Source organism: Trachypithecus francoisi, unplaced genomic scaffold (genome assembly GCF_009764315.1).
Source record: "Trachypithecus francoisi isolate TF-2019V2 unplaced genomic scaffold, Tfra_2.0 Lachesis_group16, whole genome shotgun sequence".
Lineage (NCBI taxonomy): Eukaryota > Metazoa > Chordata > Mammalia > Primates > Cercopithecidae > Trachypithecus > Trachypithecus francoisi.
The window spans coordinates 43,027,671-43,045,644 of NW_022681461.1; the positions used below are offsets into that span (position 1 = coordinate 43,027,671).

Below are 17,974 nucleotides of genomic sequence, written 5' to 3' on the forward strand. Positions count from 1 at the left end.
TTGTGAGTATTTTAAGGCCCTAGAACTTAACAAGACTCAGATGTTAGCTGGTGTATTCTTTAAGTCAGTCATCTGATACAACATTTCAGAGAGACATTGAAATAATTTGTTTTACCAGTTTGACAGGAAGCACTGGGAAACTATAATCAACTCATGCCATTAACCCAACAGTGGAAATCCTGGAGTGTGGCTGAGCTTTGTACAGTGTAAAGTAAATATAGTTGTCTCCCCTATCCCTCATATCCTTGAGTCCAACATCCATGGATTAAATAAAAAATATTTGGGAAAAAAATAGATGGTTGTATCTGTACCAAACGTGCACTTTTTTTCTTGTCATTATTTAAAAAAATACATATAACAACAACTTACATAGCCTTTACATCGTATCAGGTATTATAAGGAATCTAGAGATGATTTAAAGTATATGGGAGAATGTGTGTAGGTTATGTGCAAATACTAAACCATTTTATATAAGGGATTGAGCATCTGTGGATTTTGATATCCGTGGGGAGTACTGAAACCAATCCCCAACAGATAATGAGGGACAATTATACTCCTTTTCCCATAATATTCATGAGGCCCCAAGGACCATGCCATTCCTTCCCCTTATTAAACAAGTAACATACCTTCCCCCTCCCTGACACTTTCTGTATTCTGTAGTCATCTGTAATGTGCAGAGGAAGCAGTGAAGCAAGATCACAATGAATGTAAGGTCACTGGAGACCGTGGTGTTCTGGGATGTTCTGACATCCACTAAAGAATGGTAGAACTTGGCTGGACATGGTGGCTCACGCTTAAAATCCCAGCACTTTGGGAGGCCAAGGCGGGTGAATCACCTGAGATCAGGAGTTCAAGACCAGCCTGGCCAACATGGTGAAACCCCAATTCAACTAAAAATACAAAAAAATAGCTGGGCGTGGTGGTGGGCACCTGTAATCCCAGCTTTTCAGGAGGCCGAGGCAGGAGAATCACTTGAACCCGGGAGGCAGAGGCCACAATGAGCCAAGATCGTGCCATTGCACTCCAGCCATGGGCAACAAGAGTGAAACTCCGCCTCAAAAAAAAAAAAAAAAAAAAAAAAGAATGGTACAACTCTTCTGAGAAGACCTCAGAGTGCTTGCAAGGCCATTTCTGCTCTACCACATGTTTACAAGAAATCTGGTAGTCAGTTGCCAGCACAACTGAAAAACACAGGTCCACAACTGAGAGTGCAGAATGGTACATTCTTCATGGAAAAGCGATTTGACATTATTTCTCTCCCTGATCTTGACTCAGTCAGCAGCAGCATGAAAACCCAGTTCCTCCCTTTCTTAAGAAAAAAGAAAACGTTCCCTTTATTATTTAAAGGCTCTTAATACATTGCATATCAAGTGCCTTTAAAAAGCCAAACACTGTTTCCTAACATGCATACATGCTAACAGGTTCAGCTCAACATTCTCCAAAAGAGCAAGAAAATTACAAATAAAAAGTGTTCTGGCCTAGGCATGGTGGTGCACGCCTCTGAATCCCAGTACTTTGGGAGAACGAGGTGGGCAGATTGCTTAAGTTCAGAAGTTTGAGACCAGCCTGAGTAACATGGCGAAACCCCATCTCTACAAAAAATACAGAATTAGCCTGACGTGGTGGCACATGCCTACAATCCCAGCTACCTGGGAGGCTGAGGTGGGAGGATCCATGAACCCAGCAGGTAGAGGCTGCAGTTAACTGTAATGGCACAACTGTACTCTAGCCTGAGCAACAGAGTGAGGCTCTGCCTCAAAAAAAAAAAAAAAAAAAGTTTCTGAATTTGTATGCTTGTTAATAAAAGAATAAATAACATTTCTGAAGAAGTTTGATAATATTTATGAAAGAGTAAGAAACATCATACAATTTCTTAGGTTCTAAGAAATTAATGAAATAATACTCATTTGGGACAAATTATCAAAAATCAACATGTTAAAAGTGATACATTGTGTGGTAGAATTAAATATTAATTTATTAATTTGAATATATATTTCTCAAATTTTCCATACTATATAATAATTGCTTATATAATTGAAGGAAAGGGAAGAAGAAAAGGATTGAGACCTTTTCTTTGCTCTAGTCCTCCCTGACTCTGAATTCCAAATTCTCTACAACTTGCTGTATCATTCATTGCATTTGATTTAATGTCTCACTTACCTGCCAGTGTATGAAGAAAAAATATCCAATGTCATTATTTTTCCAGATTGTTGTCCCAAGCTTATTTTGAACTCTTCCAAATGTTCTGCAGGCACATAAGTAATTCTGGAAGAAACCAGAATCCATGGAAGTGAAGGGAAATAATATTTTGCCTGTTAGGAAAAGCTTCTAAAATAAAGGAAACAAATCATATTATCCCTTTCTCCCTACTTTTTCACACAGCTCATTTAATCAGTATATTCAGCAGAGAATCCAAACTTCAATAGGATAAAGTATTCTATAGGGAAGAGTAACAACAGAAACTAAGTTTTTAAATGTTGCTGATTCACTATGTGTTTACCAATCAACAGGCAGGGAAGGAAAACAATTATTTATATTGTAAAATGAAAAGGCTAACAACAATTTTTTTAATATTAGGAAGATCTATAAATCCCTAGAATAATAATTGTCAATAATAACACCAATTTTGCCCAAAGATTTCTGGGATCTCTAGCAGAAACAAATTAGGTATACTCTATTAAAATGCTGAATATCACAAATTACTTTGCATCTTTCTATAATACATAATTAATTCTAGAGATTAACAAGCATTATCAACAATTACGTTAGCTCTATTAAGTTATGAACTCTCAAGTCTGAAGTATGAGACGAAACCATTTGAGTTTATGGAAAGACTTACTAATTTGTAGCAATTTTTAAAAATTCACTTTGGTCTCAAAAAAAGGTCTTACTATTTACACGTGAATGGCCATCTACTAATTCAACAAATACTGACTGAATGCCTATTATGTGGAAGACACTGAGCCAAATGCTGACTCCATAATGTTCAGAAACTGATATAGGAAAATTCAAGTTTACTGCTTTCCTGTAAGGCTTCTTAACATAGTGGACACACTTTTTAAAGCAAGCTGTTTCAAGATCTTCAAGTTAATGAATAGTAACATAAGAGAAATACTATATCTGAACTCAATACAGCATGTTTGTGCAACTAAAAATTAGAAATCACAAAGAGGTATTAAATCATCTGTCCATAATTTATCTGTTAAAATAATAAGTATACAAAACCTCAGCACCAGAGGGCAAAGATAAAAAGATTGTTTTTTATGTTATAATGAAATAAAAAATTATACCAGTGTCATAATTTACTGAATGAGTAGCATACATAATTTCAAACATATTGGTTATTCTATAGAAAGCATTCACTCATTTACTTCAAAGTGTGAGGTCACTTAGGTTTGGAGTCGGAAGACACAGTTCTGCTACCATGCAGAGTGTCATGGGGTAAATCACCACTGCTGAAACTCCATACCCTCTACCACAAAAAGGATGCCACTTTCATGATGCTACTGTAAGCTGAGAAGCACAATCCAAATAGAAGTGAGTGCTCTCACAGGTCATCAGCTCTCCTGGTCATACTGATCACTCGGGCAGAATACATGGAGCCTTTGGGAATCTCTTCATGACACTTTTACCTCAAAGGTCAAAAAATGAAGCAGAAAGTACAGATCAATGGATTTAAGACTAGGCTGGCTGAAAAAGTTGCATTCTAATTCTGGCCCTATTTAATTTATTCATCTATAAAGACACCTTCTCTAAGATGCTACAAAAATATACTGAATAGCAAATTTGCTTTTATCCCTTCAAACAATATACTATGTCAGGACAGAAGTCTGATTATATTTTAAACAATGAAAAAATAAAATAAAGATAAACATGAAACCTAAAATGTGAAAAGGCTTTGAAGAAGACTGGTATTATTCCTGAAGATTCAGTAAAACTCATATAAATAAAACATAAGTTTAAAAAGCCAGGAAAAGGTCAGGGAAGAAAGGCAGGATAGAATAGCAAAAATAATAGCAATCAGTACAAAGTCTTTAATTTTTTTATTGGTTTGAGAAAGAAGGTAAAGATGTTTCTTCCCAAACAATGTTAAAAATGAGTTTTTCTTTATATCTGTTCAAAGTTGTTTTTTCTTTTGAGGAGCGGAGGCATTTACAAATATTTTTCTGATACTTTGCGTAGTAGTGAGAAAGAGTAGAGACGGCAGTTTTCCTAACTGTTAGCCACTACAGAGTGAGGCCACCAGAACAAGCATCCCACAATGCAACAGAACATGCAGAGCCATGCTACCACAAGCCTGGACACAGGATCATACAAAACCTCCGAATGGCCAGCAAAAATGCCAAAGCTAAATTACGAGATGCAAAAACACGCTGAAAATGCTTATTTGAGAGTTGAATTAAAAATTCAAACTAACTTTTGGTTACACATGGACTAACTTTTGGTTACACACAGACTAGAAGAAAAAAGAATACCATTAGTGATGCTGAAATGTGATATGGCTATTAATGCAGAGACTATTCCTGTATGTGCAGACAGGATCGTTCCCTTACAAAGGAGCTTGAAAGCTTCATAATTGGAAAATACGATTTTCAAGAGTTCAAAATCATCAGTACAATGTGAAAACGTAACAATCTCATAGCTCTGTTGGATTTTATGTTCTTATTTAAACAAAGAAAACAATCCAAAATGTATATACGAAATCCATATCTGGATCTATCCTTGCATTGGGACATTACAAAAGCACAAAATTGTTTTCACAGACAAGTTGTAACACACAGCCATAATGAGCTTTTGAATCACTGATACTCACACATAAAAGGGGGCTCGATCGTCAGCAGGTGCTGCAGAAAATCTAGAATGTGAAGCATACGCCGCGGCATCTTTTTACAATGGTGTTAACAAATGTCAATGTCTTGTGCTGAATGTGAGATGCATACATATGTAGTTAAAAGTGGGTGCTCCTGGTTGTTTTTTTTCCCCCTTTCCACTTCCCTCCCATCTACACCTCCCCTAGAAAAGCATCTGCTCTTTACTAGTGTCTATAGCAGTGATTATTAACAAGCATGAAAAAATGTAACTGCAATCAATCTTTTATTCCTTGATCAGAAATTCATCCCACACTTTAGGTTAAGGCAGGTGAATTCTGATTCAGCTCAGTAATTATCTGGCAGATGTTATAAGCAGCTGCTGCTAAGCACAAAACCCTGGCTATTATTACAGAAATATAAGAGCTCCTGGCAAGGTGGAGTGAGAAGTGAAACAGAATGCATTCTGGTGAGGCTTCGCATCTGGTTTTCCATAGAAAATAATGAAACCTGGATCTTAAACTGGCTGTTCTTGAACTCTTGAAACTCAAATTATCTACCCATGCATGCATGAACACACACACACAAAAGTTCCTAGCTATCTATCGTAAATGGCAAAAAAGAAATCCAGTGCATTGTCTCAACAAGCAATGCTTTCCCTAAAAACCAATCAGTTATGTAACTGAACCACAGTCTCTTTTTTTAAAGTCCCTACAATACACCCCTCCACCACCACCCAGATTAAGCTAGGTTCACAAAGAAAAATAATGAGAAAGAGATGTGGATGGAGCCTAGATCCAGGTAATGAGCACAAAGCTTAATGGGCCCGAGGCAATGTTATGGTTCCATTCAGAGTAATGGAAGGACTAAATGTTCCTTTTGGGAAGATTATTCACATAGCTTTCACGGTAATTCTAAACCTTTTGCTTCACGTAACAAGTGGTAAGAGAGGGACAGGGCCAAAAACACTTCATGCAAAATGCACAGAACATGCTGCTCAGCCCTGGTCAACCTAAATGGCTCTTTGTGTTTTAAAATCTAACATATTTTTGTTTCTGAAAAAGCATTATCTAAGGATGATTTTAGTTTATTTTTATCATTAGTCAAGGAGGTAAGCTATGACCATTTGAATCAGAGCATCTTTAAGGCATGTGAGAAGAAATCAATGTGGTTTGAATGTCTGCATGTGTGTTTACCTATATGAGAGAAAGACTGACTGAATGAATGAATGGATGATTGATTTCCAGAGAAGGGAAGGTTGTATGATTTTTCTTCTTTATTAAAATAATTTAAGGTTCTATAGTACATTTTGCCTCCTGAGATCCTAAAGCAAGTACTTATGAAGCTAGCTCTCTAGGTATCTTTGATAGTCATAATAAAGCTTCTGCCCACATGACAGGGTAAATTCTGCTGAATCAGTGGGAGAGGGGAAACGAAACACAAAACAAAAAAATGAGGAAAGGGGAAAAAAGACTTTGAGACTGAAAATGTACCTCAAAAGTTTTCTAGAGTTGACCAGATGCATGACTTATGCTAAACTGGTGTCACAATCGTCTTATTTTTTAACCACTCTTAAAGTTCTGCAGTACATTAGAACTGAGGGGTAGGGCTAGTACCAAGTACTAATTCTGGTGATCAGAATGCCAAAAAGTGGGCACCAGAGCAGTATAAGCACACACAGCATAAATGTACATCATGGCACAATAAATCAGATGAACGGTTACTAGGTCGTCTGCATTTTATACTACATCTAATCCACGTAAACTAAAACCCCTGCAATAAATACATAGTCTCCAATGTGATCTATGTCATGGAACACTGGCCATAAGTGGTAAGGAAAACACTTGAAGTTTCTCTTTTCTTATGATAAAAGGACTGACATTTTTAATGAGGTTCACTTGTACTCCAATTATTATAAGGCAATTAAGGAACAGTAACATGATCTGATGATCTGTTCAACTGTAAATAAAAGTCAAAAAAGCATACAAAAATATGAAAGCCCATTAGTGAAGATTTTGCCTAAAAATAATACTTCTTTTATATAAGACAGAGGAATCTGCTCCAAATGGTATATACTTTTCTCCTTTTTATTGACCACAGAATGAAAAACAGTCTGTACAGCTTTTGTTACCTAAGACCTAGCAATACATACTTTGCAAAAGGACTGGTAATAGAGAATGTGGTCAGTAAAATAACATTGATACAAAAATGTCCCCCATACTAGTAATCATTACATCGATTTTAGGCAAACAATCTTTCCCTAAGCTCTTATTTTATGATGTTATCCCTCATACATTAAAAACAAATATTCAAAGATTAATGCTAGAGGAAAACGCCACATTGATGAAGTGTCACAATAAAGTAATGAGCTGATTTTTATGTTGGCTCAAGGAATGTTTAGTGACTTAAAAACCAAACCACATATATGATGTGCTTTTAGTACATTATGGGATTACTGGAAATTTTAAGCACTTCCTGACAAAATATCCTCCATGACCTACTAACAGACCATACCAATATATTGGTCTATCCCCTGGGGTCATGAGGTAGCTCAAGAAAGGGTAAGTTTTGGGTCAGATGGACACTGTTTTATCTTGTCTTTTGCATGCATGGCCCTTAAAGAACCATCTTAGTTCTAGGATTCACACAGGTCAGTTAGGTAGGGTACAATTCCTTATAATGGAGCCAATCCAAACATCTTTCCAAGATCCTAAAAGTAGGCCCTCTTGCTCTGTGAGAATCATTGCATCCCCAACTTCTATGGTTGTTGTAGAAATCACTGGAGAAGTGAAAGTAAAAATACAAAGCAACGTTTCCAAATTTTTAATATTGCTATAGTCTCAAAGAAACCATACTTACAATCGAGAACTACTCCAAAATAGTCAATTTCTTGAGCGATTTATGTTTAAAAAAATGTGATAACGTTTGTATCTCAAACAGAAGTGTATACTGAAAAAGAATTCTGATTAATTGAAATTCCTGAATTTCCCAAGCCAAACTGGGCTCCAAATGATACTTACTTTATGTCAGGGCCAATGAGAGAATGTCTTCGCAACATAGCTCGTGCCTGGGCATTGGTTACACTGATGGTAGACTCTTCATTAATGGACAAGATGCAGTCCCCAACGGCAATCCGGCCATCTCGACTAATGGCACCTCCATGAATAATACTTCGAACAATCATCCCCAAGCCATCTTTATTAGCACTAACTGTCATTCCTACAGGAAAAGAGAAATGCAAATATAATTAAATACATGATTTTCCAATTCATTTTAATTTGAATTTAATAATTTCTATGATTTATACATTTAAAAATACAAGTAACATTTTAGTCAATAAAAAGCACCGCAAAAACAGGAAAAGTGTTTCTAACAAAAAATATTAAAAAGTGTTTCTAACAAAAAATATTTTTAAGTAAATTTGTAAATGTTTGTGAAATTGTATATAGTCAATACATTATAAATCAAACAGGTCTACATTGTGGAATGAATGTAATTTAGATCATGTGATGTGCTGACCCCTTGAATAGAAAGGTCTCTCAGGGAAAGTACTACAATAGTATCAAATCAGTTTTACAATATTAGATCATCTCTTACACATAAAAGAGAATAAAAGGACTACAAAAGAAAATTTATTCTATAAATTAAGCAATTATCCGTTATTACCTTATTTCTTTATCACTTGTTCATTCAAGATCTATTTACTATATGACTAATATGTGCCAAGTACTATGTTGGTTGCTTAGGATAAAAGCATAGCACAGAATTCCTAGCATCAAGAAGCCTGTATTGAAGTCTTCATACCTGGAGCCTATCACAGTGGTGTCCAAAAGCATAGTAGTTTGTTGAAATGAATTTATGTGAACTTAATCTTAATCTATTTCCATTTTATCTTTGAACTTCATTAAGCTTCTAATTTGGATATTGAATTGCTCTCTTTTCATGTCCCCTGGATGTCTCACAGGAAATGCAATCTTAGCATGTATAAAATTGAACTTGCAATTTTTCATCTCACTTTATTTCACCATTTTTCTTCCCTTTTTTGGTAAATTGCACTACCACACTACCCTCCATTATTCAAAGTAGAAATACTGGGGTCTTTCTTGATGCATACCTCTCTCTTATCCCCTGTATTTAATCCAACACCAAATCCTGTCATTTCTATCTTCAAAATTTATCTTGAATCCATTTAACTACCATTTTCCATTTAAATACTGACTCTAGACTAAGACAACACCTTCTCTTGCCTGACTTTTTGCAAAAGCCTCCTTCCTAACTGGTCACCTGCCTTCCATGATTATCTCCTCCAATGTATACTTCCCTCAGAAGACAGAGAGGCCACTACAAAAAAAGACAAGTAATATCCTATCAGTCCCTTGGTTGCAACTCTTCAATGGTTTCCTGTTATAGTAACACACAACACACTTGCTCAGCACAGTCTATAGGCCAGGGGTACACTGGCCTTTGCAGTGTGAATCCTTGCAGTGTATTATGTCCTTCTTGGTTCCCTGAGTTCTAGCAACAAATACATCTCATCTCTGTCCATTTTGAAGTCTTTGCCTGACACCTTCTTTCGGCAGCTCTTGCATAGCTAACTCCCTCTCACTCTTCAATATCAGTTCCTCAAAAAGTCCTTCTCAACAGACTCTATCTGAATTAATGTTCTCTCCTCACTCTATCCTCAATCTATTCGTTGAAAAATATAAAATCTTAAAAATTATATTTGAAACTTTGCAAAAATAATGTAAGTTCACTTAAAATGAAGTGTTGAAAGTTTCTTCCAAAACAAAATTATATAATTAAACAAGCTATGGAGAGATATAAAGCTACCAGGGTATTTATAAAAACTTTTCCTTGACAGATGTCACAAATTCCTTTTTAGGTTTTCATATATTTAAAAAAATGATGTCTTTCCAAATATTAATTCTACTCATACCAAATCAGATATGATATTTCAAACATTTTAAAAAATGATTCTGATTATGTTTCTAGCCTAACATTTCATATGTGGATATGGGCAATCCAGGCTCCTGCTTATTTTTTCTGATAGAAATAAAACATTTTTAAATGTACTTAAAATATTCTGTTAAGACTCATACTAACGATTTTTAAGTTTATTGTTAAGAATACACCTCTGCTTACCATAAAACAGTAAGATATCATTTAGGAGAGAAAAAAGGCTGGATCTGAAATTTTTCAAAAGGTACTGTATTTTGTACTGTTAAAGCCAGCCTTCCCACCAATATCCACAATACAACTGTACTTTGGTAAAATAAAAATGTGTCAGCACAAAGTAAAATTTAACTCAGTGGATCACACTGGGAATCTAACTCATCGTCTTTTTCTCATTAGCATCATGCAGACTACAATAAGGCAAGACACAGACATGAAACTTGTCATGAGCTATGGCCGACATGATCTCTGAATTCACTTTTAATAGCATATTTAACTCATGACTCTCAGCTATTATGCTGTCAGGTCACATCAACCATGTAAACCAGGAGGTCAACATCAGTTAGCTGAGTTTATATTTTCCTTTCACCCAATGACAATTTTCAAGGTTCAATAACTTGGAGGTAATCTCCAATAACTAGATTTTGCTTGTAACTTGTAAGATCTTTCCATTTTATTCGTGGAAGAAGTATGAAAGAATATCCCAAATCCCAAATCGCGTGCTTTGGAAATAGAGAACCGGTTACGAATCTGAATTATTCCACCACTTCCAATCAGCACAAGCTTGGGCAACTGACTTAACCTCACAAAGAGCCTCAGTTTACTTATCTCTAAAAAGGGATGACATTTGCTCTTATGGTTGTTTAAAGAATTAAGTGAGAACACATATGTATAGTAACTTTCAAAATACCTGACACAAAATGTACAACAAAATTTAGTCACAAAACTAAAAACAAAACAAACCTATAAAATATGTTTAAAATGCATCTCTCTCCCAAACCAAGGTTACATTGCTCCGTAAAGACTAAATGCAAAAATTAATTCAGCTTCAAAATGAAGCTTATTATTACAACAATCATAATGTGCCCTTGGGTAACTCAAGTATTGAATGTATTGCATGGTATATGTGAAAATCAGAGACAGACAGGTTTGAGTTCTGACTCTACCTCTTTAAAGGTTGAGTAATTTCAGAGAAATTCCCGAGTCTGTCTATGTTTCTATATCTAATCAGTGAAGGGAAGATAAGACTTCCTTTCTTTTCCCCTGAAGAACCTTGTTTTTTACCTTCAAGTCCAAACACCACATCATTAACCAAGGGACCACAGACTTATGAAAAAGCATCAAGATTAGAATTTTTTAAAGGTCACTATATGCATGTGTACATTTATTAATGTATCTGTATTTCTGTATACAACATTTTCATTCTAATTTTAACAAAATTCAAAAACCCAAATGATTCATGAAATCAAAACAATGGATTATGACAGATTTACAGAAACCTGCCATTTATTAAAACTTCTTCTGGTTATCACAAGACAAAGAAACAAATTATCCACAAAGCTAAAACTGCAAACAACTGCTTATAGCTGATTAAGGGGAGACTATGAATCTAAGAAAATGAGCTCACTGATAGACCCCTTCATAATATACTTTTCCACAAGCACAAACCCAGCCTCTATTTAGACTTCCTAAAATACTATTTATCACACTTTTTGTTACTTCAAGTTATACAGCCAACACCTTCCTACACTAAAGCTTAACTGAATGCTTTATTTTAATATTTACACAGATTTTTCAAAATTCCTTTACATTTAGTTATTCGAAGTGCTATAGAAATCTGAACATTGAGCATCTCCTGTCAAATGAGATAACAGAGTAATGTTCTTGCCTTGGCATGCAGTAAATTTTAACTCCAAAATGCCAGAGGAACCTCACTGGGTCCCAGGAAATCAAAAAGCCAGGGAGAAAGCCCTATAAACATATTGGGCATATTAATAATGGAAATGAAGCAGAAAAGTTAAACTAATTGTGATTTACACTTTTATATTGCAGTGTGAATGGTAAACTAATGGTGCCGTGATTTCACATTTAAATGTCTTACTTTTTTTTTTTTTTCTTTTGAGACAAAGTTTCACTCTTATCACTTAGGCTAGAGTGTAGTGGCATGATCTCAGCTGACTGCAACCTCTGCCTCCCCGGTTCAAGTGATTCTCCTGCCTCAGACTCCCAAGTAGCTGGGATTACAGGTGCCCACCATCACGCCCAGCTAATTTTTTATATTTTCTGTAGAGACGGGGTTTTGCCATATTGGGCAGGCTGGTCTCAAACTCCTGACCTCAGGTGATCCACTTGCCTTAACCTTCCAAAGTGCTGGGATTACAGGCGTGAACCACCATGCCCAGCCAATTGTTTTACTTTCACTAAACAAATGACAGGGCTCTTTTACACTTTAATTTTAAAGTCAGGCTGTTGAGGGAGGTTTAAATGGATTTCTAGATGTGATAGAAAGGAAAGACAGTTCTACCTTTCACTGTTTTCTTCCAATAACTTAATTAACCTAGTATATTTTTATATCAAAACTTAAAAACTAAGATGGAAGCAACTCAAGCGCCCATCAATAGATGAATGAATAAACAAAGTATAGTGTATACATACAATGGAATATTATTCAGCCTTAAAAAGGAAATTCTGACACATGTTACAACATGGATGAACCTAGAAGACATTATACCCAATCACATATTCCACCTACATGAAGCATTTCGTCAAATTCATAGAAAAATGAATGGTAGTTGACAGGGGACTGGTAGAGAGAGCAATGGGGAACAATTGTTTAATGGATACAGAGTTTCAATTGGGGAACCCAAAAATGTTCTGAAGATGGATGGTGATGATGGCTGCACAATGACGTGAATGCACTTAATGCCACAGAAATGCACTCTTAAAAATGATGAAAATGGTCAATTTTATGCTATGTATATTTTACCATAATTTAAAAAAGCAATATATCTTGACATATTAGCAGAATACATAAGAAAATCCATATAATTCCCCAACAGATGAAGAAATGCTTTGACAAAATTCAACATTCTCACAATTAATTAAAAACTGGTAAGCAGGCCGGGTGGGGTGGCTCACGCCTGTAATCCTAGCACTTTGAGAAGCCGGGATGGGTGGGCTGCCTGAGCTCAGGAGTTCAAGACCAGCCTGGGCAACATGGTGAAACCCCATCTCTACCAAAATATAAAAAATCAGCCAGGCGTGGTAGCAGAGGCCTGTAATCCCAGCTACTCAGGAGGTTGAGAGAGACAAGAATTGCCGAGATCATGCCACTGCACTTCAGCCTGGGCAACAAAGTGAAACTCTCTCTCAAAAAAAATAAAATTGGTAAGCAATCCAAATAGTCAGATTGCAAAATCTGATGTACCCAAACCATGGCTCTTACAAGAGCCTCCTAACTGCTTCACTAACCTAAGCTCAATGCTCTTTTTTTTTTTTTTTTTTGAGACGGAGTCTCGCTCTGTTGCCCACGCGGGAGTGCAGTGGCCGGATCTCAGCTCACTGCAAGCTCCGCCTCCCGGGTTTACGCCATTCTCCTGCCTCAGCCTCCCGAGTAGCTGGGACTATAGGCACCCGCCACCTCGCCCGGCTAGTTTTTTGTATTTTTTAGTAGAGACGGGGTTTCACTGGGTTAGCCAGGATGGTCTCGATCTCCTGACCTCGTGATCCGCCCCTCTCGGCTTCCCAAAGTGCCGGGATTACAGGCTTGAGCCACCGCACCCGGCCTCAATGCTCTTTTTAAAACACAAATCTGATCGTGTCTCTTTCATACCCTTAGCTCCCGCTGCCTACATGAAGCATAAGGCAGTACACGGCTGCAGCAGAAGTTCTGTGTCCTGCACACAAACCCATCCAGCAGCTGTCTCCCACTTATCATTCCTTTAGTTCCAACTCTGACTTTGCTGGTCATCATACCACACTTCATCCATATCGAACCAGTTTCAGTATTATTTAACATCTCTCTGCCTTACTTCTCAGCAGCTTTCAACTTTTTCAAATTCCTCAACTACGTGGTAAAAATCTCCTCTTTTTAGACCTAAATCATACATCTCCTCTTTTCTGAAACCATTCTAAAGTTCTCCACACTTGGAGAGCAGGGATTAGTTATTCCCTCTTTAAAGCCTTCAATGTTCTCTGTAAGTATCTATCATAGCACGTACAATATTTTAACGCCTTTAGGATTTTAAATGTCAATTAGCTTACTCTCTTAAACCTGCATTAAGAACAGTAATAATATTATGGTGTCTATGCATTGTGGATAGAGTATTAAAATAAATGTTTGTTAATTGCGTAAATACACTAGAATAATAGTTCTCAAATAGGCTTTGTAAAATCTCTGCCTTATCAATTATTCAAGAAAAATGGGTTCTATGGCCAATTAAATGTGAAAAATGCTACATCTGATAATCTCTTAGTGATTCACAATGCACACTGGAGTATAAAAGATACTGAGATGTAAAAAGAAACCTGTCTTCTTAAATTTATCTCATCCCAAACTTTTAAACTTGGAAGTCATTTATAACTCCTATTAACATCCTACAGAACTAATATTTTGAGTAATATGGCATCAGAAACACTAAATTAGCTGATAAAATAATTCTAGCATGGCTTAGATATCTCTCATAATTAATGAGTTATGGAAAGTTCTGCAGTTCAAGCTTTGTATCATCCTATTAACATAATGTATATAAGAAATATTACAACAACATAAATATTATCTGCTACAATTCTTTGTTTAGCTGCTGTTGGTAGTACCCCGCCACCATCAAATGGAACAAAATCTTGGCAACCAAGGCTGAAATCCCACTCACCAAGTAAGCACTGCTGGGTTCCTCTGCCAAATCTCAACACAAGGAAACAAGACCCTGCCATAAGATGTCAATGTAATGGGTAGTGGTTGGTTACTTCATATAAGGAAATGGATCTCTGATACTGAATTAACCAGAGTCTTGGGCTGCATTTGGACACTCAAAGCAACTCATCTACCACCCTATCTATCAAAAAAGACAGGGCTGAGTCACATGACTGTATAACGCAATGAGAGAACAAATATGCTCTGCCTCAACACAGTTTTAGCTATTGTAATTAGGATATTTCTACAGAAAGTCTTCTTTGCCCAATTCAGAGGGTTTTGTGGTTAAAATAGGACACAAAAATCCTGCCACCTGGGAAGTCCTACTGAATAACTCACATTTACATATTGGTGGTGGCACACCTGGTTGTCTTTTTAGTCTTTCTTTCAGTGAGTGAAAGAAATTAAATGCAAGCTGACTTATACATCACTGGCTCATTCAAAGAAACTAATAATTTACTTTTCCAAAGAATTTAGAATTCCAAATTGCTGAGTTTTCATTTTCTAAGAATTCCTTTTCTGATTTGCTGTTTCATACATAAACAATTCATATATCTTTTACTGAATGTAAATGAGGCTTGTGAATACTCTGAAATAATTAAGAGAATGAGGGATTTCTGCTCATACGAAGTAAACAAACCTGTAAACCATTTCAGAAAAAATAATGAGGACATAGAAAGAAAAACCATAAAAACTACAGGAAAATTTCTACCATCTGTTCTCTTATCTACAGCAAAAAAATATTGAAATTTACCATGTTCAATATTTCCCCTTGTCAAGGGGGTTGAGAAATAGGTATATGAGGAAAATGAGAAACTTACCTAGGCTAGAATTGCCTTTTGCTATATTAATAGTCCTTTCAAAAGATTCTTTAGATACATTTTGAAGCATGACACACTCAGCATTAGAGGCCAGGGAGCTCTGTTCAAGCAGGTACTCAGAGCCCTGTAAGAAAGAAAAAACAAGTCACAAGTCACATGGAAAGGGAAACTAGACTTTGGAGTGTGATTTCAACATCACGCACGTTCTCTAATTGATTGTGCTTTATTCTGCAAGAACCTGCAACCAAAACAAGTTCATAGGTTGCTTTCTGAAAATCTTAGTGCCAAGAAGCACTCATTTCAAATGAAGAGAATGGCCAGAATAACCCTTCAATATTCCCTACCTCATCATAAAACACAAACCATATCTTTAAAATATTACCTTTCCAGCTGAATCGGGTAGCACAGAAGGAAGTTCTGCACTTGATATAACTTCACTTGGTAAATGAGATTCAGTCCACACTATTGTGTTTTCACATTCATATTGCTGTTCAATAGCATTTGCAGGTGTGTAGTCATTTATAGTAAAGCCAGAAGCAGACCCCATACTTATGTCTACCAAAGGTGTATTCTCATCCTGTCTTTGCAGGAGATTCTGGGTATATAGTTCCTCCAAAGTCATATGCAGATCAAGTAGTGGATCACGAGAATTTTCAATAACATCCTGGTAGTTAAAAAACAAAACAAAACAAAAAAAATGAAAAATGTGACCAGAATTACATCACTTCTTAATGAACAACTATTTAGTAAAATGTAAAACATAACAATTATTTATTACTCAGAAAGCATTAACAAACATAATTCTTCCCTTAGCAGGTTTTCTGCATATCTTTATTTTCATAAATGCTTTTAAACACATTTCCTGCAAGTCATACGTCTCATGTTCTACTGAGTTATACTTGTACAAGATACTAAACATAAGATCATTTAGATATAATACTATGTTATATTTACAAATAAAATTATTCAGAGTTTAAGTTACATAGAAGAGCAAGTAGCATACTCCCAAATCTCACTTAAAGTGTAGTTTGTTTCCCATCAGTCTGTAGTTCCTATTTATTATGAGATCAAGAACATAAAAAGTATGACTTTAACTGATTTGGACTCACAAGAGCCTCCCAGAGAAAATTGTTTTGATAGGCATTTGTAAGTATTTATGGAGAAGAATAGACAGCCTTACAATTCAAATTATCATAGGAAAAATTTGCATAAATATCCTGTAAGATATAACAGAAGGAATAGTAAAATGGATTGTCATAAAATGTAGGCTCTAAATCCAGGCTCTGGTATTAACAATTTGTATATCACAGAACCTCTCTTGGCTTTATATTAGATAATTTCTACAATCCTCTGAAACTCTAAAATTTTATAGTTCTATATAAATGTGTGTATCTACTTACAACAGATATATTGTATCACTTACGTGCTCTGGGAAAGCAGTCGCTTCATAAACTGCTGTTGAATAAGCATATCAGTTTTCCCTTCAATTCTTTCATTGATAATTTTAATGTATAAAAGTAGCATATGAACATACTACTGCGTAAAGGATTCAAGATACAGACATATATTGTGTATGCATATAGAATACAATAAGGAGAGTCTTTGCTATGGCTTCTACTTCCATTCCCTTCCCCAATAAAAATGGCTGGCATCAGTTAGGTGTTTATCCATCAAATTTTTAATGTATTATCATCATATATACATATAAGTACACATGCACACACTCACACATACAAGCAGATATACATATATATTTTTTAAAACTAAACACAGCCATACAATAAATAGCATTTTTTTTTTTGCAGTATCTTTTCATCTTGATGTGAGAAATTTCCATGCCAATTTAAAAACAAGTCAACTTCAATCTTCTTATGGCTGTAAGTTATTCCTAAGTATGAAAGACAGTGGTGTGTAGACTCTGAAGCCAGGATGCCTGAGTTCAATTCCTGGCTCAACACTAATTAAATGCTAGAGCTTTGACAAGTTACTTAAACACTATGCCTTGACTCTCTCATCTACTAATTGGGGAAATCAATAGAAACTAATACAGGACTGTTGGGAGGACAGAGAGTATTAATCTCCACAAAGTACTAAAAACAGGCCTGACTTAACAGAAAATGTGCAATAATTTTTAGCTACTGCTGTTATTTATACTCTACATCTTTGTCCATATGTGTGAAGATATATTCACTATGAATCACTAGAATTGCAATGGCTGGTCAAATGATATGTACGCTTAAAATGTTGGTACGTGTTTTTAGTAGAGACGGGGTTCCACCGTGATGGTCTCTATCTCCTCACTCGTGATCTGCCTGCCTCGGCCTCCCAAAGCATTGGGATTACAGGCGTGAGCCACTAAAAATACAAAAAAATTAGCCAGGTGTGGTGGCTGGTGTCTGTACTACCAGCTACTCAGGAGGCTGAGGCAGGAGAATGGCGTGAATCCAGGAGGTGGAGCTTGCAGTGAGCCCAGATTGCAC

General features: G+C 36.0%; 1 protein-coding gene across 7 annotated transcripts in view; it reads right to left on the bottom strand.

The window, feature by feature from the left end:
• MPDZ (multiple PDZ domain crumbs cell polarity complex component) overlaps nt 1–17,974 on the bottom strand; it is a 181,973-nt gene that overhangs the window by 57,610 nt on the left and 106,389 nt on the right. For all 7 annotated transcript variants that reach the window (XM_033237359.1, XM_033237363.1, XM_033237361.1 and 4 more), the window contains 4 exons: nt 15,877–16,158; nt 15,495–15,618; nt 7,829–8,027; nt 2,161–2,265 (listed from right to left, as the gene is read on the bottom strand). In XM_033237359.1, the coding sequence (XP_033093250.1) occupies nt 2,161–2,265; nt 7,829–8,027; nt 15,495–15,618; nt 15,877–16,158 (710 nt within the window). The remainder of the gene's footprint in view (nt 1–2,160; nt 2,266–7,828; nt 8,028–15,494; nt 15,619–15,876; nt 16,159–17,974) is intronic.